This window comes from Cnephaeus nilssonii, assembly GCF_951640355.1.
Source record: "Cnephaeus nilssonii genome assembly, chromosome: 5".
In the NCBI taxonomy this organism is placed as follows: domain Eukaryota; kingdom Metazoa; phylum Chordata; class Mammalia; order Chiroptera; family Vespertilionidae; genus Cnephaeus; species Cnephaeus nilssonii.
This window is the reverse complement of record NC_137076.1, coordinates 21,900,196-21,926,066: the sequence shown is the minus strand read 5'-3', so window position 1 is coordinate 21,926,066 and position 25,871 is coordinate 21,900,196. Positions and strand designations below refer to the sequence as shown.

At 48.1% G+C, this 25,871-nt stretch overlaps 1 protein-coding gene across 1 annotated transcript in view; it reads left to right on the top strand.

The window, feature by feature from the left end:
• The window catches only part of CACNA1A (calcium voltage-gated channel subunit alpha1 A), a 213,290-nt gene that overhangs the window by 69,518 nt on the left and 117,901 nt on the right, over nucleotides 1-25,871 (top strand). Inside the window, 1 exon segment of the mRNA XM_079772989.1 lies at nucleotides 23,676-23,767. Within this exon segment, the coding sequence (XP_079629115.1) occupies nucleotides 23,676-23,767 (92 nt within the window).

Sequence of the window (25,871 nt, the reverse complement as noted above, 5' to 3'; positions counted from 1 at the left end):
AATTTGCCCAAGTTCTCTCTATTCTGCTCAAAGAGCATTTCTTCATTCATTGATTCTTTTGCTTGTTCAGCCATGATTATTAAGCATTGTTGTAGCAAAGGGCTAGAAATAACTCAAGGGCATCATGGGAAACTATTCAATAAATTAGGGTACATCCATCCCATGGGATGCTGTACCATTTAAAAAAGGAAGAAGCGGAACTCTGGGTACCCATAAGAGCTAGCACTTAGAGAGCACCTATAGGCAAGGCACCATTCTAAACACTGTTCCAAAATTAGTATGAACTCATTTAACCCTGTAACAAGTTGTAAGGCGGATTCTGTCGTATTCCCAGTTTACAGATGGGGAAGATAGAAATCTCTATGTCCAAGATACGCTGTCAGGTGAAAAGGGCACGTTTTGTAATGGTACATATCGCAGCTACCATTTGCTTATAAATACATAGAATATTTCCACAAGATTCCACAAGAAACTAATAATTGTGTTTGCCTCTATAGAGGGACACTGAAAGACTTGTAAATAATTATACAAAAAAACTTTCCATGATAAATGATACATGTTTTTCAGAATTGCACACCATGTATGTGTATTATCTTCCACAAAGCCAATGGAAAATGATCATGGTCTTAATCCATTCATGCTGCTATCACAGAATACCACAGACTGGGTGGCTTATAAACAGCAGAAATTTATTTCTCACAGTTCTGGAAGACTAAGTGTCTGGTGAGAGCCAACTTCCTGCATCACAGCCATCTTCTCACTGCGCTCTCACATGCCAAAAGGGGTGAGGGAGCTCTCTAGGGTCCCTCATGTAAGGGCACTAATCCTATTTATGAGGGTTCCACCCTCATGACCTAGTCACTTCCAAAAGGTCCCATTTCCAATTACCAGCACATGGGGAGTTAGGATTTAGAAAAATATCTTAATGATGAGAAAAACGAGGCACAGAGAAGTTAAGTGACTTGCCCAAGTGGCAGAACTGGATTCAAAATCAGGCAGTCTGGATGCAGGATCTACACAGAAAAACAGAGTGTGACTGGAGCTATGTGTGTTCATGTGTGTACATGCAATGTGGACATGCATTTGTGCATATGTGTGTTGTATGCCCATTGTGTGCATGCATGTGTGCATGAGCTTGTGTGCTGGGAGAGGAAAGTGGCAAGAGAAGAATCCACAGAAGGTCAGCAGGGGTCAGGCCATGTTTTCAGGGGTTGGGACTTTATTCTGAAGGCATGAGAGCCATGGAAGGATTTAGAGAGAAGGGGTGGATGCCATCAGATTTTTACTGAGAGGGATCACTCTGGCTGAGTGTAGAGACCAGAATACAAGTGTATGTGAAGCATTCGCCCTGCCCTGTGTACAGGATGCTCACCCACCCTCTCCATCCAGCACGTTATCGAGGGTCAGGCTGAACGTGATCGAGCTGAGCAGCTCCCCGCCCCCCAAGGTCAGGCAGTGAGTATCAAGTATATCAGCCTTTTGTGCTGCTCAAACGCTGAACTGAAGCTGTCCCCACTAAAGTTGGGGGTCAGGTTCCCTGCTTTGTAAAGCTGGCTTGTGGAAAGAATGCCTATCCATTGGTGCCGATGTGGGCTGAGAGACAGGAAGGCAGCGTGGATGAATCCTGATTCCACCACCTCCCTCTGTGCCTCGATTTTCTTATCTGTAAAATGGGGCCAGTAGCCCAGCCGGCTTGGCTTAGTAGTTGTGCGTCGACCTATAAACCAGCAGGTCACAGTTCGCTTCTGTTGATGCCCGGGTAGCAGGCTCGATCTCCGGTAGGGGGAGTGCAGGAGGCAGCAGATCGATAGTTCTGTCTCATCATTAATGTTTCTATCTTTCTCTCCCTCTCCCTTTCTCTCTGAAATCAATAAAGAAATATTTTTTAATTAAAATAGGGCCAGTAATACCTCACCTTGGGGAGATGCAAATATTGTAAAATACATCACCTGCCGCGCTCGCCCTGCCTCTGTCCGAGGATGAGGCTAACGAGGATGCTATGTTACCAGACCACCTGGGCCCAAACCAGCCCCCCCTCTTATAAGCTGTGTGGCCTGGGGAAGGTCTGGAACATCTCCGGTCCTCATTTGTTTCATTTGTTCACTGAGAATACTCCTACTTCCTAGAGTTATGGAGAGAATTACTTGAAACAATCCACATAAAGCTCTTACAACAGTACCGGGCTCCTTGTAAGCACTCAATAAATATTAGGGACTATTGAAAGATGGTGATAATGATAAGAGTAATAATATCTTTATCATCATCATCATCATCACTACTATTACTAAGAGCCTCTCGTTCCCTGCCCTGCAATTTGCCAGTTTTTGTGGAATGGAATTAACACCTCCCCTCTGGGTGACCACATTCGGTGGCAATGACCCGTCCCTGGGGTTTCGTTAGCTCATTTTAAGAAAGTGCTTTGGAGCTGCGTGTGCTTTGCAGGCTTCAGACATCACCGGGCTTTTACGATACAGTTGACCCTTAAGCAACATGATTTTGAAGTGCACGGCTTCACTTACACATGAATTTTTTTCAATAAATACTATAAATGTATTTTCTCTTCCTATGATTTTCTTAACATTTTCTTTTTCTCTACTTACTTTACTGTAAGAATCTATACTAATAAAAGGGTAATATGCTAATTAGACCCGGTCGACTGGCCATCTTCAGATGTTGGACTTCCTTCCAGACAAAACCATGGTGGTGGGGGTGGAGGCAGAGGCAGTTAGGGGCGATCAGGCCGGCAGGGGAGGGAAGTTGGGGGCAAAATCAGGCCAGCAGGGAAGGGCAGTTGAGGGTAAGATCAGGCCGGCAGAGGAGGGCACTTAGGGGCAATCAGGCAGGCAGGCAGAGGTAGTTAGGGGTGATCAGGCAGGCAGGCAGAGAGGTTAGGGGCGATCAGGCCAGCAGGGGGCAAGGTAGGGGCGATCAGGCTGGCAGGGGGGCAAGGTAGGGGCAACAAGGCTGGCAGTGGAGGGCAATTAGGGGTGATCAGGCAGACAGGCAAGTGAGCAGTTAGGAGCCAGTGGTCCCAGATTGTGAGAGGGATGTTCAACTGCTGGTTAGGCCTTGTGGGAAAGGGCCTAAACCGGCAGTTGGACATCCCCCGAGGGGTTCCAGATTAGAGAGGGTGCAGGCTGGGCTGAGAAACGCCCCTCCGTGCACGAATTTTGTGCACGGGGCTTCTAGTACAGTATACTGTATAATACTATAACATACAAAATGCGTTCATCAACGGTTACAATAAGGCTTCCAGTCAACGGTACGCTATTAGTAGTTAAGTTTCTAGGTATTCAAAAGTGACACATGGAATTTTAATTGCAGGGGGTCAACACCCCTGGCCCTCCCATTGTTCAAGGGTCAGTTGTATCTAAGCCAGCGCTAGGTCCTTTGGCCTGGCAGACTGAGAACACAGAGGACAGACTTATGCTTTCTCTCCCCACCCACCTCTGGTTCGCTCCAGGCCATGTTCTGTCCCGGGTGGGGCAGCAGGGCCACTTGACACTCAGCGTTCTGGGCAGCCCACGTCTTCCCGAGGCAGCAGGCCTGTAAGCACATCCCTGTGCTGTTATCTAAAAACCAACCATGGGCTCAGGCATTGGCACTGAGAAGCTTGTCCAGAAAATTAGCAGGAATCATTGGAAGGCCACCGTTCGCTCTTCTGACTAACAGTGTGACAGCACACCTTTCCCAGGTGGCTCCGCTCTCAGGTGCCTGCCCCGCGCTCCCGAGCTTCCGGCAGGCACTGTGATCATTATTCCTTTAATGGACACTTTTTAGCACTTGCTGTGAACCTTGCTGTGTTTGTGTGCACATATATGCCACGTGTGTGCATGTGTGTGCATGTGCCTATGAGCCTGTTTAAGCACTTGACAAATAATAACGAAATAAAGTATTTCATCCTCCCAACAGCCCATTGTATAAGTCAGCAATAGTCAACTTTTTTCATCTCATGGCACACATAAGCTAATTACTAAAATTCTGCAGCATACAAAAAAAATACGTTTGTGTTTTTTTTTGCCAATCTGATTAAAAAAAAAGTATAATTTTTATTCATTCACACTGGGTGGCTGTTGTTGTGTTGGCTGTGGTCATTTTTTAATCCTCATCTGAGGATATGTTTTTATTGATTTTTAGAAAGAGAGAGAAACATCGTTAGATTGCCTCTTGTACACTCCCCAATGGGGATGGAACCCGCAACTTAAATCATGTGCCCTGACCAAGAATCAAACCCACAACCTTTGGTGCATGGGATGATACTCCAACAAACTGAGCCACCCAGCCAGAGCTGTTGTCATTTTTTTATTTGGCAATCTAAAGGAAAAGAGGTCAGTGCCCATGACTAAGTAGTCAGGTATTGCATGTTTTAAAAATGCTTGTGGCACACCGGTGTGCCGTGACACACCAGTTGAAAATCACTGGTATAGATGGTAAGACTGGGCATAGAGAAGTTAAGTTGGTGAATGGAGGGGACAGGATTGATCGCATGTACCTCTCCATTCTTTTAACAGTCGCCAAGCACAATTTTGTGGGCTTGGCCATGCCCATACACCATATGCAACATGACATATATTTTTCAAACTATTAACAGATCTGCTTTTCCTGCTTGTCCAGAGTTAGTCAACTCTATAACGTGTGCGCAAACAAAACATATTCTAGACCCTGGGATTGGGTGGTCTGGGTTCAAATCTTGGCTCTCCCACTTCCTGGCTGAGTGCCTTTCTTACTGAAGAAAATGAACCCCCTTTTATTTCCATCTGTCTAAATGGGATAATCATGGTCTCCACTTTGTTGAACTGTTGTGAGCATGAAAATGAGTTCATGTGTGTAAATCTCTTAGAATGTTCCAGGCACAGAGCAAGCACTCAATTCAAATCAACATCTATTCATTCATTCATTGATTCATTTAGCACCTTCTGTGTGCCTGGCACTGTTCTAGGTGATGGGGAGACCTGTGGCCCGTGATGTTTAACAGGAGAGGGAGGGACCATAAACAACAGCAGTGCTGTGCCAGAAGATGGGATGCCACGGTAAAACAGTAAAGTTGGGCAAAGGCAGCTGGGAGTGTTGGGTTGGGGTGCGGGATACAACTTTCAGTGGGGTGGTCCAGGGAGGCTTCATTGGGAAGGTAACATTTGAGCAGACTACTGAAGTGTTGACACATAGTACTGCTATTTGGTGGCACTGATATAAGCCTGACTTTCACCTGGGCAAGTCTCACTCGCCCCCATTAATTAGGCGAGATCCAAAACTTGCGAGAGGAACCAGGACTCTTGTGTTCCTCCTAGTTCATATATCAGAGATCTTTTTTTTTAAATCCTCACCCAAGGATTTGTTTTTATTGATTTCTAGAGAAGGGGGTTGGAGGAGAGAAACATTGCTGTAAGAGAGAAACATCGATCACTTGCCTGCCGTATGTGCCTAGATGGGGCTCACACACACAACCTAGGCATGTGCCCTGACCGGGAATCCACTCTGCAACCTTTCTGGTGTAAGGGACGATGCTCCCACCAACTGAGCCACCCAGCCAAGGTGAGATCTTCACCACAGTCCTAGCCTGGGGAATCCGTCCACCTTCTTTACCCCCTCTGGGAGAAGGGGCTTTCTCCCAGCTTACCTGCCAGATCATCGGGAAGGTATGGAGGAAAGGAATCAGAGTCATCTTGAAGCTGGTCAGATGGTGAGGAGATGATGATATTTGTTGCTGAGGGAAGAGACAATAACAGATTAAACTAAACATCCCTAGCTTAAGTGTATACCTGAGTAAGAAATTAACTTCTGAAGTACAATTGGTAAGGGGTGGGATGGGGTGGAAGTGTGGGTGTTACAAGTCACTCTGCAATCTGGGCTGATGGAGGTGTCACCTTCTCCAGCATGTGGCTTCCAGGGTTACCCTAACAGTTTGTATCCAGCAAGTAGGCTGGGGGAAGGAGAAGTGAAGAGGTATTTATAAACTAGGCTGGAAAATGAGAACTTACTTTTGCCCACATTCCATTGGCCAGAAGTAGTCACATGACACCACCTAGCTGCAAGGGAGGTTGGGAAATGTAGTTTCTGACTAGGCATCCATATCTCAGCCACGCTATGGAAAGAGAATGTGAACCTTTATTGAGAAGATTGACACATATCAGCCCTGTTCATTGGGCACTATTATTAGTCAAACTTTACAGCTGATAAAACTGAAGCCCAGAGTCACACAGCTAGGAAGTGGCAGAGTTGAAACTAAAATCCAGGAAATGTTGCCACAGAGCCCCAAGCTTAGCATAAATTGATTGTAGTGAGAAGGAGGCAGAGGGGCCCAAAAGTTGACATGAGCTACTTTTGGCCACTAAGGAACTGACCACTTGTAAAAGTAAGTCCAAACTCAAAGAGCTCAACCCAGGGCAACTGTGGCCCATTGGGGCCACATCCTCATTAATCAGGTTCTAGATCAGAGTTTCTTGGCCGCAGCATTGCAGGATGTTCAGCAGTATCCCTGGCCACCATCCACTGGATCCCAGTTGCACCCCACCCCCAGTCATGACAATCAAAAAATGTCTCCATATTTCCAAATCGCCCCTGGGGATGAAATCACCCCTGGTTAGAACCACTGTTCTAGATTGTTAGATATTATTCTACTAGAGGCCCAGTGCACGAAATTTGTGCACAGGTAGGGTCCCTAGGCCTGGCCAGCGATCAGGCTGGCAGCCAAGGCCTTACTTCGTTCCGTGCCGCCCCCTGGTGGTCAGCGCACATCATAGTGAGCAATAGAACTCCCGGTCAGACTTCCATGGGGACACTTTGCATATTAGCCTTTTTTTTTATTGTCTAAACTTTTACATATGTCTCCTTTTCCCCCATTGACACCCTTCCCCCCTCCCCCCGCAGCCATTCTCACCCCGGGCAAGCCCCCACCGCCCCAGTGTCTGTGTCCATTGGTTATGCTAGCATATTAGCCTTTTATATATATAGATAATATAGTGCAAGTCCAAGGCAGAATGACTTTGAAATTGCCAACCTTGCAAAAAAAAATTTTTTTTGCAGGATTTCATAAAGTCTGTGAGCAGGGCTATGGCAAACTGCTGAAATCATACCCTGAAACATTAACAAGCAGGCCCAGACAGTGTTCGTCTATTTAAATTTTGACAAGGACACTGACACCACATGTTATTTAAAAGAGAATGGTTTGAATATCAAAGTATCAAAACCTGGGTCATAGGTAAAAACCCCTGTGAATTTGAAAGTAAAAATGCTACTCCTGAAAAATCATGATGTGGAAGTCAGAAGTGAAGTTGGGATGTTATGTGCTAGCGGGCATTTTTTCCAGGGGAAATTGCACTCACCACACGCGTGCGTGCACACACACACACACACACACACACACACACACCAGCTTGACTATGTGTGCCAGGCACTGTGCATCCTCTCTGCTTACTGAGGGCCATTTCCCCAACCAATCTGATCATTTTCCCATAGGGTAACCAATCTGATCATTTTCCCATAGGGTGACCTTAGGAGTGAGGCATGAATTCTTGGGTTATTTTTTTCTAATGAATATTAATCATTGCTGACTTCTAATGGTTGCTGTTCTTCATCTTCACACACTGTGAGTAGTTTCTTTTAATGCACCCATTTCACAGATAAGGAAACTGAGGCTCAGAAAGACAGATTAACTGTCCCAGGCTACATAGAGCCAGGATTCAGACCAGCCTGGCTCCAGGTGCAATGTTTTTAACCAGTAGGCTCTATGGATGCCCCAATTCTGGAACCTTCCGGTCTCACTCCTCGTGGCCCTCTCCCATTGACCAGAGGCAACACGGCTCCCACTCTTCCATTAGCTATGAAACAAGATGTGTGAATTCAAAGCTTGGGGCTTTGTGGGGAAAATGAGGCAGAAGGATGGAGATTTGAGGCTATTTTTGCCTTGGTGAGGAACCTGCTGTTGCCTGAAGGAATCAAGAAAAGGGATTGTTGAAGCTTGTATAGAACTTGGGATGCCCATGGATCTGTGTAAAAACAAGAAATAAGAGAGGGGTGCTCACTAGAGGGGTTTGGATCATTGGCCTTGGGTCGGGAATTTGGGGACTTTTTCTGCTAAGACAAAGGATAAAGTGTCTGAAGTTTGCTTTGCTGCTGCTCTCCCAAGCCCTGCAACTCTTCTGCTTTTTTCCCCCCTTCTCATTTTTGGATCCGGACTTCTGCTGACTCATCTCTCTGAGCAAAGAAGGAGGGAGGAAGTCGGAGTTGTTCATTGACCATTTTCTTTCTTCAGTGACTCAGCTGTGATTCACATTTTAATTAATGGAGGAGAAAGACCTGATCGGTCCTCAGGCATGTGTCCAAGCACCCATACCTCCAGGCTGATGATAATAATACCACCACCCCCCCCCCCAAAGATGGGTTGCCCCAAATTAAACTATGGCTTATTTCCTCTGTTAGGCCTGAGGACTCCACCAGGCTGAGTGCTGGGTTCCCAGTGGGACCCTGATCCAGAGACAATTGGTCTGAGCCCCAAAGCAGCTAGTCTGAGGTCAAGGCAAGAAGCAGAGTCTCAAGTCTCAAGCTGTTGCAGGAGGATCATGGAAATGTAATCGCGTTTTCTGAGTTGGTCTTTGGCTATAATCCCAGGATCAAGCCTTGCTTCTCCCCCCACCCCACCCCCACCCCCCACCCTCCCGTATCTTGGGGCCTGAGATTTGTCAGAGCCGATTGCAGGGGTCATTTCTGAGCCTTTGGTTTACCCAGAGAATAAGAAAAGTTCAGATCATCATGACTGCTATTTCCTGAGGGCTTACTATGCATCAGGCAGTGTGCTCAGCACTTTTCATGAATGGTCACATTTAATCCTCCCACTGTCCACTAAAAGAAAAAGCTTTTCTATAATTCTCCATCCTCCCTGTGAGGAAACTGAGTTGGGAGTTTGCCCAATATAGACAATTAGTGAATATTTTTGCAGGATATAAGCCTAGCCCCTTCCCACCTGAGAGCCGGAGTTCACATCTGCTACACTTTTCTGCATTCACCCAGCTGGAAAGAAAGATTGAAACTGACAGCTCATTCACCAAATACTTACTTATTGAAGCTTACCATGTACCGTGCCCTGCCCTAGGCAGTGAGGGTCCATCAGTGAACAAAAGACAGATCCATGGCCTCATGGAGCTGAAATTTTAGCTGCACAAGTGTCCTAGTCACTGTGTATTAAATAAGCTAAGTTACTAGTAAGTATATTAAATACTGCTTGCTGCTGTAACAAAGAACCCCCAGCATATATAAGGACTCAAACACAATAGAGGTTTAATTCTGGCATGCAGAAAGCCCCAAATGAGTATTCCTTTCTTTTAAAAAAATTTTTTTTCTTTATTTTAGAGAGAGAGGAAGGGAGAGGGCGAGAGAGAGAGAGAGAGAGAGAGAGAGATAAGAGACAAATATTGATCGGCTGCCTCCCATATGTGCCCTGACCAGGGATCAAACCCGTAACCCTCAATTCATGGGACAGTACTCCAACCAACTGAGCCACACTGGCCAGGGCCAAAGGGATATTCTTGAATAGTGGGCAGCTCTCCTCCAAACAGGGAGGCGGGAGCCCCAGCTCCTTCTGGATTGTGGTTCCTTGTCTTCGGCCTGTAGCTTTCAAGGTCTCCGTGCCCCATGGCATGAAGCCATAGAAGGGAAGACTATGGAGGAGAGCACCTGGGAAACGTTTCTGGGCCCCGCCTAGAAGTAGCCACATCACTTCCACTCACCTTCCACGGGCCAGAACTTAGTCATGTGGCCACGCCTGCCTGCGAGAGGGGGGAATATAGTCTAGCTGAGTGCCCAGGAAGAAGAGACAGAAAGCAGTTCTGCCATAGGTCCTCACTGGGAATCAAGCCCCACATCTTATTCTGTGTCACCCCCTTTCAAGTCCCATTTTAGGACAACTTTAAGAGACACCCTTGTCTTTTCCCACCCGCTTCCTCTGTTTCTTGGGTTTCCTGCTCTTAGGAGTTAGTTGCTCCTGCGTTGCAATGGGGCGAGGCAAGAACCTAGCAGAACATCTTTCCCCCAATTTGAAGTCTTATTGGGAAAAGACAGCAGAGTATCCCTGCCATTTGAGGTGAGGGATCCTATACTCAAATCCCACTTCTCCAGAGATTTTTTTTTGTCTCAGAAACTGGGGGGTTTAGGAACCCACAGATGGGCAGCCTTCATGGACCACCCATTCCTCCTACCTTTATATTAATCAAGGTCCCAACAGGAAACAGGATTTACCCACCAGATGGTTTCACATGAAGAGCAGGTAATGAAGAAATTCCTTAAAGAGATGGGGCCAAGTCAAGAAAGCAGGTAAGGCTTGGCCAGTGTGGTTCAGTGGTTGAGCATCGACCTATGAACCAGAAGGTCATGGTTTGATTCCCTGTCTGGACACATGCCCGGGTTGCAGGCTTGATCCCCAGTGTGGGGCATGCAGGAGGCAGCCCATTAATGATTCTCTCATCACTGATGTTTCTATCCCTCTCTACCTCTCCCTTCCTCTCAGGTATCAATTAAAAAAAAAAAAAAAGTAGGTAAGGGATGTTGAGATCCCCAAAGGAAAGCCATTGCTATCCCTACACTCCTGGAACCCAGCAGAGACAGAGCCATGCAGGAAAGACTGGGTTAGAACCAGGGAAGAGGCATGGAAGCAAGACTCCAATCTCTCTCCCTCATCTGCCAGTGCCTCCCATTGCCCAACCAGGAACCAGAGCAAAGCATTCTGGGAGATGTAGTCCACAGGGATTGACCTGGCTGGGCACAGGGAAGCTGAAGAATAGACCTGGGAAGCAAAGCGGGAGTACTCAGCACTCAGTAGTGTGTGACTAACTGCACGCCTCGATTATATAATCCACTCCACAATGCAACTTCAGAGTTGCACAATACTGCACAGTAGCCACTAGCCACATGTGGCTATTTAAATATAAGTGTAAATCCATTAACATTAAATCAAATGAGAAATTCAATCGCTCAGCCACATTTTAAGTGCTCACTAGCCACGTGGCGGTTGGCTGCCATATTGTACAACTCAGAATAAAATGTTCCCACCATGGCAAACAGTTCTCTGGGCTGGCGCAGAAGCAGTGTTGAAGGCAGAGCTGTGGATCGGTGGGGAGGAGGTTCTCTGGATAAAGGAGCAGAGGGAACCCGGCTTGTGTGGCTCTGTGGTTGAGTGTTGACCTATGAACCAGGAGGTCACTGTTAGATTCCTCGTCAGGGCATATGCCCGAGTTGTGGGCTCGATCCCCATCGGAGGCATGCAGGAGGCAGCCGATCCTCTCATCAATGATGCTTCTCTCCCTTCCTCTCTGAAATCAATAAAAATTAAAAAAAAAAAAAAGCAGAGGGAGGTGGAGGGAGCAGCTCCCTTCAAGGGGCAGAGTAGAGGCAGAAGGCTTCAGTTCTAGGTCGGTTCTGACACTTCCTGTGTGTGGTCTCAGTCAAGACACTTGGCCTCTTGGAACCTCGGTTTGTTCATCAGCAAGGCGGGTGTCAGTTAGTGTACCTCCTGTGGCGATGGTGCCCCTGACCGAGGCTATGGAAAAGTAAGACTGTAAAGTGTTAGTTGTTGCCGTGTTGGGAAATGATCGCTGAAGCCAAAATGGCACAAGAGAACCAGTGGCTAGGGTTCCTCTAGTTCCTGCAGGGAGTCCCCTTAGCTGGACCTTCGGTACCCCTCAATGTTTTGTACGTGTTGGGGTTTTTTCTTTTCTTTTTTGTAAAGAAAGTGCCTGACTTAAGCTCTGATTGCCAAGGCATCCATGTCAGAGAGGCAGCCACTTCAAAGACAGCTGTCTCCGTAAACACACCGCCAGCCACTGACTGCAGCCACTGTTTTACAAATCTTGGTTGATTTCAGTTACTGACTTTTGGGGCCACTGAAGTTTTTTCTCTTTCTTGTACTTTAAATTCCCGTTCTTATGTTTTAAATTCACCAATGAAGTGTGAGCCCTCAAAACCCTAGGTCCCGCCCTGGCTGGTTTGGTTCGGTGGATAGAGCGTCAGCCTATGGCAGTGATGGCGAACCTATGACACGCGTGTCAGCACTGACACGCGTAGCCATTTCTGATGACACGCGGCCGCATGCCGAGGATGAAACACTTGCTGCTCCTGAGGATGAAACATTTGCGACTAGAGTCTTGGAGTTAGTTTTTTCCTCAAAGTGACACACTACCCAAGTTATGCTCAGTTTTTTGGCGAAGTTTGACACACCAAGCTCAAAAGGTTGCCCGTCACTGGCCAATGGACTGAAGGGTCCCGGGTTCGATTCCGGTCAGGGGCAGATTGTGGGCTTGATCCCCAGTTGGGGGCATGCAGGAGGCAGCCGATCAATGATTCTCTTTCATCATTGATGTTTCTATCTCTCTCTCCCTCTCTGAAACCAATAAAAATATATTAATAAAAATAAAAATAAAAAGCCTAGGTCCCCCCAGCCTCCCTCCATCCCAATAAAAGCTGAAGCCATGGCCTGCATGTTCTCTCTTTCCCCTCAACTTCTCTGTGTGGCCCCAGGTGTATTGTGTAATTTTAAGGTCCTATGAGTAATAAACCTTTCTTTTTTTCTAAATTCCTTCATGATGATTGTTGAAAGGGGTCTTGCAGTCATAATAGAAACCACAAGGACTGGTCCAGCCACAACATTGGTTATTGATAGGCTGAGGCCAGCACAAAACCCATTTCCTCATCTTGAGTCAGTGCCTGTACTAAATTCAACCCACATCTGCTTCCAACCATCTCTGATTCCTTGGGATCGTGCCAACTTTTTCTTAAGACAGCGGTCACTTTTAAATTCTTTTTCCTTTCAATTTCCTCAGGATCATCATCTGCTTTTTTTTCCTCCCTTTTTCTCCTCTGTCTCAGAGAAATCCACGAACCTTCATTTTTCCAAGCCTGGGAAGTACTGCAGCGTAGTTAGGAATGAATGGGACGTGAGAGCAAAACCCAGCTCGGCTGTGTACCAGCTGTATGAGCTTGGAGCAGCGACTCAAACTCTCCGGTCTGGAAAGCAGAGGGAATGAATGACAGGCCCTAACTCGTAGGACCGCCATGTTGGATCGAATGAAGTAATGTGCACTGCCTGGCCCACAGCAAGCACTCAAACGTTAGCTCTTTCTAACTCTGTTTTAACTTTATACGTATGGGAAAGCACACGTATATGGGTACAGTTTGAGAAATTTTCAAAAACTGAACACACTCATGTCACCAGCACCCAAATCAAGAAGCAAGACTATTCCCCAACCTCCAGAAACCCTCTCATTGCCTGAGGCCAGCACAAACCCGTTTCTTCATCAATCACCAGTAACCCCATCCTGGTGTGCGACAGCACAGATTAGTGTAGTTCACATGAGCTCCTACTGTGTGCTCTGCCTGGCTTCTTTCCTTTGCTGCATGTGAGCTCCATCCTTGTTGCTGCTGTAGCTGGAGGTCATTCATCCTCACGGCTGTGTGTACTGACCGCCTGTTAACCACGGCCCTGGTGGAGGCACCTGCGTGCTTTCCGCTTTGGAGCTATTACAGAGAAAGCTGCTGTCGCCACCCTCCTACTTACCTTGTGATGACTCCTGCTCGCATTTCTCTGGGAGGTTTTCTAGGAATGGAATTGCTGGGTCAAAGGGAGCGATCTGTTTCACTTTGGTGGAAATTGCCTAACCATTTCCCCAGGTGGTTGGACCAGTCTAACTCCCATCAACTGTGGGCGAGAGCTTAGTTACATTTTGGTTTAGGAGTGCTTCTCCCTCCTGTAGGAAGTGCCCACTCCATGTCCGGGAATTCAATTGAAAACATAGCTGTCCATTTCTTAGAGGATTTCACTCCATCACATATCTGGAGTGGACTGCTGGCTCTCCTTCTCCACCGACACTGTGCTCTTTGCTTGCAAGTTTGGGTGAACCTGCTCTGTTGGGAAGACAGTGTCCCAGCCCGCTCAAACCACCACGCTACCTTCCTCCCTCTTCTCGTCCTAGTCTCAGAAGGTTTTCTTCCCACTGCCTGCTTCAGCCTGTCATCAGCAAGCCAGGGCGACCTCGGGAGGCCTGCTAGTCTCCAGATCTGCAAGTCCCCTCCCTCTCAAATGCCATCCCCTTCTTGTCCCCGACATAGTCAACCCGTCTTTTTAGAATCACTTACCTGGCACTTTCCAGGGGTTTTGCATCTGCTCCCATTCCTTTTCATTTGAGAAAACACTACACTTTGAGAGAGCTTCAGGAATCGCCAAAAATAGGAATGTGTCCTTCTGTGCAGTCCTCTACTGTACAGGACAAATAAGGGGAAGAACTTGCTGCAAAGGTCAAGGCACTTGAGAGGACCTCGCATTAAGGGAGGAGAATGTCCGTGCGGCCCGGGGAGGACGAGGGCTTCTTAAATAGAACTTGAAAAGCACAAAATCTAAAGCAAAAAAAATGCTTGATTACATGATAATTAAAATGTTCTGTTCCAATAAAGACATAATTCAGGGGAGAAGGAGAACCAATCTGCCTGGGTCCAGATCGTCGTCTTACCATTTCCTATGAATCCTGGGGCAAATTACCACCTCTTTGTGCCTCGGTTTCCTCGTCAGTAACATGGAGAGACTAGCATCTGCTTATGGGCTGTTAGGCGTTTTAAATGAGTTTATATTTATAAATCATTTAGAATAGCACCTGGTACCTGGTAAGAACTAAAGTAGTGTTTGTCAATAGTGCATAGAATGGTAGAAGGAAAACTAACCAGGGATTAATAATGAACTGCTGTCCATTATTGTAGCCCTTATCCACATGTGACTATGTTAAATATAAGTAAATTATAAGTAAATACTATTTAAAACTGACTTCCTCTCTCATACTAGTCACATTTCAAGTACTCAATAACCACATGTGGCCAGTGGCTGCCATAAAGGCAGTGCCGATCAAGACTATATGAGGGGCCCAGCTGGTGTGGCTCAGTGGTTGAGCATCGACCCATGCTGGTTTGATTTCCAGTCAGGGCACATACCCGGTTGCAGGCTCGATCCCCAGTAGGGGGCGTGCAGGAGGCAGCTGGTCAATGTTTCTCTCTCTCCCTGTCCTTTCTTCTCTCTAAAATCAATAAAAAAATACATTTAAAAAAAAAGACTATATGAAGGAATGTCTGCAAATCAACAAGAATAAGGCAACAATCCCAATTGGGAAACAAAAGAATGTGACCGGGCAGATTAGAGAAGAGACCTCTGACGAGCTAATCAGTATGACCTCATTCTCAAAATCATTTGTAATTAGAAAGATGAAAATTAAAACAGTGAATATCTTTGGATGCCTCTTAGAGTGGAAAAAATTAGAAAGGTGGATAAGACACTTTAATTAGGTGGGAATGTGGGACGGACGAAGCTCCTGCCGCACTCGGGGGGGTGTGGCCTGGGTTGTCAGGAGCACCATCAGCAGGACTGAGTCCAGTTCAGTCCAGACCCACCAGCAGTTATGCTCCCACTGCCCATCTGGGGAGACTTTCTCTGGGTCTCTAAGGGAAGGGCACGGAGATGTTGGCTTCCGAACCATCTGTGGAGAAGGAGCTGGGCCACCTGGTGCCCATTTCTGGGGCACAGGAGGTGGGATGTGACAGATGCATCTATGGACCCCGGGGCCCAGGGATAGCCTCAGACTGCACATCCAACAGACCATCCTGGATGGGGCGTCAAAACATGGTTCTAAGATGGAAACACAAAACAATAGAATATGCCAAACTCTGTGCCATTTATGTAAATTAAAAATATACATACTCAAAAGGAAGCATGTGTTTTGCCAGAATGTATTCTAATCAGATCAGATTAAACATTGTATTGGGGGAAGAATGAAAGTAGAGTCTCGAGGATGAAAGGGAATGAATGAATGAGTGAATGAATGAATGAACGAACGAACAAACGATCAAGAGAGGGGCATTGCACAGACCAAAGGTGAAAATATGCCATGAAGTGAGGAAAACGAGTAACTTGATACCCTGTATTTGAGGGTTTAAAAAAACTAGGAATTTTTTCCCAAGAGGAACTACAAGTCAGGTGATATCAAAATGAACTTGAAGAGGATAGACACAGTCTCCCGAGTGGCAAGAATACAGACTGCTGGGGAAGCAGTTCTGCTCCTAAGTACTCCTCTCAGAAAGATCTGACCCGAATCTATAAGGGGCAGGTGCTTCTAAGGTCAGGGCATCCACAGCAGCCCCCTCCTCTCCCTGCTCTCCAACCCTGCCCACACCTCCTTCTCACTCTCCTGTCCTCGGCCCCTCCTCCTCAGCTCTAACCTCACTCTTCACCATGAGGTCTCTCCAGCCCCAGGGCCTTTGCACATGTTCCCCTCCTCACCCCCCTGGCACATAGTAGTTGTTACTCTGCAAATACATGATAACATCCTGACTTCCAGACAGAGGAGAAAATAGAGCTCCTTCCACACTCAGGTTAGTGGAGGCATGAGATTGGCTGAGGTCCCAGGAGAGGGTACATGGGGTGATGGAGTTAACCAAGGGGCAGCACAATAGAGGTGGCAAAGGCAGACTCGGGACCCAGGCACCACATGTTAGTCGTGTGATTGTGGGCAGGTAGCTAACCCTTCCGGGACTTAGTTTTCCTGTCAGTGAAATGAGAGAACACTCACCTGGTAAAGATACTGGGGCAGACCTAGTCGGTTTGGCTCAGTGGATAGAGCGTTGGCCTGCGGACTGAGGGGTCCCAGGTTCGATTCCGGTCAAGGGCATGTGCCTTGGTTGCGGGCACATCCCCAGTGGGGGGGGGGGGGGGTGCAGGAGGCAGCTGATCGATGTTTCTCTCTCATTGATGTTTCTAGCTCTCTATCCCTCTCCCTTCCTCTCTGTAAAAAAATCAATAAAATATATATTTTTTCAAAAGATACTGGGGCATAAAATGGGGTCTCTGTATGTTAAGCAAAAAGTGTACAACCTGACAGTAAACTCAGTGATGTTGCCTTTATCGGTCAGTTCTGATATAACTTAGCTGCAAGTAACAAGATAAAATGAAAATGGCGATGAAAGCAAGCCTTTGCCTAGGACTTAGTAAATTCCAAGCACAAGTGTACGCATTCACATAAATTCCCACTTATAAGAGAAGTACCACTATCATCTCATTACATTACAGCTCAGGAAACTGAGTCACTTGTCCAAGGCCACAGTTAGTGACTAGAGGACCTGGGATTTGAACCCAAGCTGTCTGGCTCTTAACCTCTAGGAAGGATGTTTGTTACACAGATTACTGGAAGTCTGGAGTCTGGGTGGTTGGTTCTGCAGCTCAGCAATGTCTCCAAGGAATCTTTCCCATCTTTCCACACTGCCATCTTTAGTGTAAAGACTGTCTGGTAACCTTTACCACTCAGGCTGCCTCGATGGCCACCTCCGTTCCAGGATGTCTGCCCAGCCCTCCCGTGTGGACGCACAAGAAGAGGAAGGCTGGCTCCAGTCCTGTGACTCCTCAAGAGGAGGAGGCTTTCGCAGAAGCCCCCAGCAGACTTTCACCTAGGATCTGTTAGGCACATGACTCAGTCATGTGACCAGTGCTCCCACTACAAGGAATCCTGGGTAATAGAAACTATTGAGCATTTTCTGTCTCTTTGATGGAAGATGGGCTCCATCTAGCAAGGGAAGGAGTGGGGATGGTTATTGGGTATTCTTTTCCTAGTTTAATAGAAGTCCTGTCTTCCACCCACCCATCCATCTCTTCTAGAATATACTCTATTCATCGTTCCCCCTATGCTTTCCTACATTTCACTTCTTCACTATTTCTTCGTTCATTTATTCAACAAACGTTTATTGAGCACCTACTGTATGCCAGGCAGGATTTTAGGTACTGGAGGTAAAGCTGTGAACAAAACAGATGAAAACTCCTGACCTGGTCAAGTGGAGACGCTAGAGCAACACCATCCAGTGGAACTTTCTACGATGATGGAAATGTTCTATGTACGCAATTGTCCACGTGTGGCTGTGGAGCACTTGAAATGAGACTAATGCAACTAAGGAATTGAATGTCTCATTTAATTTAAATTAAATTAAGTATATATTTAAATAGCTATGTGTAAGTGCAACTGAAGAACTGAATGTCTACTTGAAATTAAATTAAGTGTATATATTAAACAGCTTTGTATGGCTAGTGGTTACCGTATTGGGCGGTACAGCTTTAAACACCAAGGGATACATCACTGACTTCTCTCTCAACATATAAACCTATTCACTTCTCCCCGCCCTGAAAATGCCTCTCTTCTCATTCCCAGGCTCTTGTTTCCAGTTCTCTTGATCTCTCCTGGCAGAGAGTGTCATCCCTGGGGGTCAAGTTCAAACGTGTTTTGAGATAGGCAAGGTCCCTGGTCTCCCCAGTGACCTGATGCCGCAAGTAATGGATGTTCTTCATTCCATTGCATCTTACTCATCTCGGTGCTGCCCGGGAGACCAGTGGCTTCGCCTTTCTCAAAACACTTTTGCGCTTGATCCCCAGGGATGACGCTCTCTGCCAGGTCCTGTCCCACCTCTGTGACTTCTCCCTCTTTGTCATTATCTCCTTCCTCTTCTTGTCTCTTACAATGGTGCTTTTCCTCAACATGCCATTGTGGCCCTTGGCTTTTTTTTTTTTTTTTTTTTTTTTTTTGCTTTATCTCTCTACTCTGGGATCTCTAGTCTACCATAATCCTATGCTTCTCCTTACTCATTCACCAGATATTTAGTGAGTACCTGCTAGGGCAGGCCATGAAAAGTGCTTCAGCTACTACAGAAATAAAAAGGTTGCTCTACTCATGGAGCTGACATTCTAGAAGAGGACGTGAACACTAAGCACAATTTAATAAACAACATAATTTGAGGGAGTGAAGGGCCTCTTTAGCCAGAGGTGCCAGGAAGGCAAAATTTAGGCTACAACCTGAAGGCTTTGAAGAGGCCAGCTAAGACAAGAGGGAGAGAGTTGAGGGGGTGGGCCAGCATTTGAAGAAAAAGAAATCTCCAGTATACCATGGTAGGATAGGCAGAGCAGAAAGTCAGAGTGACCAGAGTGGGACGGCATGGCCTGCGGGGGTCAAGGCACGGAAGGTCTTGTGGTCATGGTAGAGTTTAGATTTCATTCTAAGTTTGATGGGATCCAGTGGGAAGTTTTGACAAGGGAGTTACAGAAAACTGGCATCTCAAACCCAACGGGTCCACAATCAGCTTTTGATCTTCCTTCGAACCTACCCCTTCGTCCATCTTCCCCAGCAATTCTTTCCTTCAGAGAGCCCAGGTCAGAACCCTACAGTTGCCCTGGATTCCTCTCTCTCCCATCCCACGCTCCATCCTCCCATTGGAAGCCCTGGTGGCTGCTGTACTGTTCTCCATAGTGCTTCCCACCATTTGACCTACTATGTGTTTTACCGTTGTCACTGTTCATGGCGGCATCCTCAGGCCCTACCTGAGCACACAGCCCATAGTAGGTGCTAATAAACCTTGTTGGATAAATAAATGGCCATCTCTCGGTGGTTCAGAACCAGGAGGCCGTTCTTCCCTTCCCTTTCATCCCCACCGTTGCCCTAGCCCCATCCAATGAGCCCTGTGACCGGGAGAACGGGTCCTGGAGTGCTGGTGTCCCGGGTCCAAGTTCTTACTCGGTGGTGTGGCTCTCCATGCGTTAGTAACATCTCTGGGCTCTAGTGTCCTGCTCTGTAAAATGGGGCTCATCCTGCTAAATACTGGGATGCAGGAAGGAATGGATGAGCCCAGGCAAGCTCCCTGGTGCACAGCAATCAATGGCAGCTAAATATAAATCGGGGCCTCCTTTGTACTCCCACTGCCTTTGTCCTACTTCCAGCCCTCATTACGCCGGCCTGCTCTGCGGCTCCCTCCTAGCTCCTGCCCCCATCACCACCAATCTGTCCTTTCAGCTGTCAGGCTTGTCTTCCTAACGCCAACCCCAATCACAGCCCTCCCCTGCTCCGAAACCTTACATGACTCCCACTGTCCACACGACAAGACCCGCCTCCTCGGCCTCCAGTGCACAGCCTCCACTGTGCAGCCACCGATGGCTCATGCACCACACACCCCGAGCGAAGCCTCTGCCTCTGCGGGGGCTCTCGGCCGGAGAGGCCTTCCTTCGCCTCCCATTTTCCTTCCCCTTCCTTCTCACCTTCCAGCGGGGAGACCAGGAGGTAGGCCATCTTGGGTGCTGGCTAGGATGGCCCTGGGCAGGAGGGAAGTTCTGCCTTGCTGAGGCTCAGACAAGTCGGGGCAAAGGCCACGCCAGGAGGAAACACGGGGCTGGGGTTTAACCCCAGGTCTGAGGTTTTGTGAGCGTGGTGCTGTGCTGCCTCCTCAGACTCGGACTCCGCGATGATGCTGTCCCCATCCTCCTGTCTTATTCACATCCTCGTTCCTGCCTCCTACAGCTGTGGAACCAGAGGACTTGATCTCTCATCCACTTACTGCGATCGTCTCTAGCGCAGGGTTGAGGTCACCTCAGTGTTACCGTTACGTCTGGCACAACCTGATCTAGACCCATTGTCGCTCCCCTGGAACAATGCAGTTGCTTCCTCCCCAAGTCTTTCAGCTTTTGGACTTGTCCCCGAGGGGTCTTGTTCTATATGTCAGATTATGTCTCTCTCTCCTTTGCTCCGAACCCTCCGTAGCTCCCACCTCACTCAGAGCAAAAGCCAAAATCCTCCCGTGGCCTGCAAGGTCTCCTCACCTCCCTGCCCTCATATCCTCCTGCTGCCACTCTGGCTCCCTTGGCTCCAGCCACACTGGCCTCTGCACTGTTCTTCAAATGCACCAGACATAGTTATGCCCCAGGACCTTTGCACTGGCTACCCTTCTGCCTCAAGTTTCCCCCTTATTCATGAGGCTCACCCCATCTTTCCTTCAGTGTCTCTCTCCCTGGGCTGGCACTGTCCAGGACTTGCACCACTGGCCACATGCAGCCATTAAGCACCTCAACTAAGATGTGCCCTACGTGAAGAATATGCACCAGATTTCAAAGACTTCCTCCAAATAATAAATATTTCATGTTGATTGCCTGTTGAAATGATAATACTTTGGATAGACTGGGTTAAAGAAACCATGTTATTAAAATTAATTTCACATGCTTTTTTATTTTATTTTTTTTACTCTCTTAATGTGGCTGCTAGAAAATTACAAATTTCACACGCAGCTCTTAGTAAAGTTCTTCTGGGCCAGTGGTCGGCAAACTCATTAGTCAACAGAGCCAAATATTAACAGTACAACGATTGAAATTTCTTTTGAGAGCCTAATTTTTTAAACTTCTTCTAACGCCACTTCTTCAAAATAGACTCGCCCAGGCCGTGGTATTTTGTGGAAGAGCCACACTCTCAAGGGGCCAAAGAGCCGCATGTGGCTCGCGAGCCGCAGTTTGCCGACCACGGTCCTGGGCAGTGCTGGTCTGAGAATCCTTATCACTGAGTTACTTCCTTGCCAGATGGTAAAGAACAACTGCTTTCACCATTACGCCCCTCATCCTGCCCCATGTCGCTGATGTTTCCCTCCCCCCTCCCTGCATTGCTTTTCTCCCTCGTGCTCATCACCCTGATACCCAGCATATTTATCGGGTTTATTCTTGGTGCCCCCAGAATCCCTGTCTCCAGGACAGGGCCCAGCATGTTGTAGGTACTCAGCTAATGTTTGTGAATTCAATGAAGACTCAAATGATGCCTGTCGTTTGCTCTGTACACACTAACCAACTATCTGCCAAGAAGGGGAGAAAGTGAGATGTAGAAATAGAACGGTGTTTTAGGAACTCAAAGGAATATGAGAAAGTTGGTAGAGGAAGAGAAAAATAGAGTAAATTGAATTGAAAGTTATTTGGGGTTGTATGGCATGGCTCCCTCCTGTGCTCCAGCTTCATGGCACCATCTCATTCCTTAAATTTACCAAGCTTCCTCCCAACCATGCTCTCTGTCTCAGCCATTCCCTTAGTCTAGAAAGGTCTTCCCCCACTGACCAGATTCCTCCTTATCATCCATGAGACCTCAGCTTGAGACAGATTCTCCCTGGGTCCCAGACTAGTTAATGTAAATTGCTGTGTGCTATCAGAGCTGTTGTCTTCTGGTTCTCTCTAAGAATGCATCATACCAGTGGTGGGTTCATTCATTGTGTCCATTGTTTTGTTAAACATTTTTCTTCTGTACCAGCTCCATGGGGCAGGGAGAGTCTTGTGTGTTGCACTGCCTGGCACATAGGACATACTCAGATGCACATTTGTTGATGGTAGAAAAATAGGTCTGTCCAATCTAAAATGCCATCTCTGCTCTAAGAGTAGTCTTGAAAAAGAGTTGGGATCAACCTCTGTCTTAGTTTGGGGTTCCTCAGAATAGACCCTGAAACAAGGATTTAGGTGCAAGTAATTCATCTGGGAGGTGACCCCAGGAAGTGTTGATGGGCAGGTGATTCCGGTAGGCAGCCGGGACCAATCCCTCTTGGGAACACATCTTAGAGCCATTTGGAATAAGAGGTGAGGAAGCCTGGGAATTGATCCACCTACTCCCAGCAGTCTCTGGTTGCGGGCTGCTCCCATAGGGGCCTGTCTCAGTTTTGGAGAGAGCCCTCAGACAAAGAGATGCAGATACTGGTTGTTACAGGCCAAAGCGGTAAGGTCCAGACCCCTGGCAAAGACTGATGACACCTTCAAATTATTTGCTTAGCCACCCTCCACTGGTTTTCAGCATCTCTAGTCCATCATCTGAAGTGATGGTGACAGCCTTTTCTGCTGAGTGGCTCCGCGGTAGCTCATTCTACATCACTTACCTTGGCAAAGGACTCCTTCAGGAAACAGGGCAGGGAGATTCCCCAGGGAGCCTTAGGAGGAGGCGCTGTGGGACCCCTTTTCTCACCAGTAACACTTTTACAAACGAGGTCTTAGTAGGTGGGGGTCTTTCCAGGTGGGGTAGGGGTCTACAGAAGGCTGGTCTTACCGGGATTTGCAAGAGTGACTCATTTTGACCTGAGACTTGGGGTCTGTAGCTGCTTTCTAGAGCCAGTGCCAGCTGGTCCACACCATCAGGGCCACATCTCTTCCTGGTTTGTTCGTTTTTCCATTTATTTACGAGTAGCTTCCTGTGTGCCGGGCCCTGTGCCAACCACTTGGCAACTATCAATTCATTTAGTCCTCACAGCCCTTTGCGGTGTGCTGCTGTTTGAAGTGTAGTGCTGAGTACCGCACTCTCAGGTGCTGTTGTCATCGCATTGTACGAAGGGGGAAACTGAGGCATGGCGCAGGGAAGTGACTCGCCCAAGGTCACCCAGCTGGGAAGTGGCAGAACTAGGACTTGAACCCATGTCGTCTGGGCTATTAATACTGAACTACTTTCCTGCCAGTTGGTAAAGAGCACCAAGCCCCTAAAGGCTCTGCCACTCTCCCAGTCTCTCCCCCAGTGCCCCCAGGCTCCCCACAGTCCATTCTGATTGTGGTTGTGAAATGTATTGGTCATCCCCCCGACCACATTCCATTCCTCCTACTCCAGCATTTATTTTCATCAACCATCCACCTGTTTGGGGTCATAAATCACCTGTTACCCCGTGAAGCAGGTAACATTAACACTGTTTCTACAGGTGACAGAACTGAGGCCCAGCAATGGAACGTCACCTGCCTGTGGTCACCCAGCCAATAACTGACAACATCCAACCCCAAGCACCCCGCCCATCTGTCTGACCCTGACCCTGACCCTGAAACCCACCCTCTGTTTTCCATTCTGGTCTCTTTCTTCCAGCATCTTGGCGACAGTTGGGACAGAGTTTGACCTACGGACACTGAGGGCAGTTCGAGTGCTGCGGCCGCTCAAGCTGGTGTCTGGAATCCCAAGTGCGTGAGTTTCCGATCCTGGCAAGGGGTCACCTCAGGGCCCTGGAGGAGTCAGTTTCCCTTCTGCATCTCAGGAGGGGCCCCCGAGTGCCCCCCACCCTGTGTCGGGGCGGCCTCCGCTTTGGGGAGGCTCCCCAGGGAACCCTTAGGAACCTGGCTTCGGGTCTCGGGGAGCTCCTGAGAGCAGGCCCGGAGCCTCGTCCATAACCACAGCCCCCGTTTATGGCGTGTCTGCTGTTTCTCAGGAGCCGCGCTGGGTGCCACACGCCGTCTCACTCAGTACTCACAGCCCCCCGAAGCTGCGAGCACTGACATCTCCATTTCGCAGATGGGGAAACGGGCTCAGGGCGCTGAGTAATTGGGTCAAGGTGCCATGGCTGGTCCGTGGCAGAACGAGGAGTTGGGCAGTGGGCCCCACGCCGGGCAGTGACCCTGGTGGCCATCACCGTTACCATTTCTCGCATGCCTGTGTGGTGTACCGGGCACGGCACAAAGAGCTTTATATGCATTATTTTAGTTCATTATTGTCATCACCCCATAAGCCCATTTTACAGATGAAAAGGCTGAGACGCGGAAAGGTTAAACTACTCACCTGAGTTCTTGCAGCTTTTTGGTGACGAGCCCCAAAGTCCATTCTCGTTCCACACTGCTTCCTCGTGCTCTAAGGATGCTTCTCCTCAAACCTCTGGCGGTGGCTGCAATATTCAGGGTCAGGGTTATGCTCGGCTGCAAAAACCAAACAAACACTGAGCTGGCCCTTTTCTGTCCCACTGCCTCGGTTATTATTATGTGCCAGGCACTGTTCTAAGTATTTGCCATTTTAAAACTCATTGACCCTCATCACAAGCCTGTGATGTGGGTTCTATCACTGCCACCATTTTCATTGGTGTCGTTCTTCAGGTTCATTGCCATCCAGATTGAAAGAGTAGGATTTCCCAGAAGACCACCAGCAGGGTCTTTTTGTAGAAAGAAGGCACTTCTGGTCAGGTGTCCGCAAGGTCCCAGCAGGTGCCTGCATCATTTTAAATTAAGAGCCATCCCAAAGCTAGTGCTAACAGGAGTCTGGCATGTCAGGTACTTGGCCAGGTATGCACTCCCTCATTTAATTGTGGGAGGGAGGTACTGTTGTGATGCCCATTTACAGATGAAGAAACCGAGGTTCGGAATGGCTGCTTGACTTGTTCAAGGTCACATTGCCAGCAACTAGATGACTAGGGCTGTCTGGTCCCCTCAAAGCAGACTTGGGTGTTCAGATGCCCCTTCTTTATGGGGGGAGGAGGCTGTCAGGGGGGAGGGGGGAGGGGATGGAGTGTGAATAGCACCAGGGTTGTCCTCCCATGGGAGGCAAGGAAGCTGGCCTTTTGTCCTCTCTGGTCAATTTTTGGGGGTGGGAGGTGGGGCAGCAACAGTCTCCCAGGTGAGGCATCTCTTTATAACCAGGGGTACCTCTGTGAAGAGGAGGGGAGCCGGAACCCCTTAGCAGCCAATGCTCACAGCAGCCGCAGGGTGGATGCACCCACAGCAGAGGGGTTCTGGCTTGGCCCACGGTGCCACGCTGCCTTCATTAGCATCGCCTTCCATTGGGCCCCGGGGAGCAGCATCGTCCCCTGGGGCCATCTCGAAAGTGTCCCTCTCGTGTAGGGTCTCCTCCTGTCAGGAGGGGCTGATCTGGGCCGTGCAAAGTTGTTTCCTCAAGAAGCAAGTCCCAGGTTATATGTTGGAACCCTAATTTTAACCACAGACTTTCCTAACACAGAGCCCAGCGGTTACAGACATGGGCTCTGACGTCACTCAGACCCGGGTTTGGATCCCGGCTCTGTTGTTTCTCGGGCCCTTGGGGGAATCACGACAGCTCTCTGTGCCTTGCTTCCACCTCTGCAAAGCGGGGATCGTTTTACACATGCGCCCACCTCGTGGGGGGCTGGTGCCGGAAGCCAATGGAATTACGTCTGGTTTCTCTGGATTGGAACTGGGATGCCGACTGCTTGCCCGTGCAGAGTGGCAACTAACTTGTCTACATGGTGCTTTGGCATTAAATTAGGAAAAGATGCCCTTGTTGGTGGGGAAATTTTAGTAAAAGGCACCCCACTCTGGGTGAGAGCCA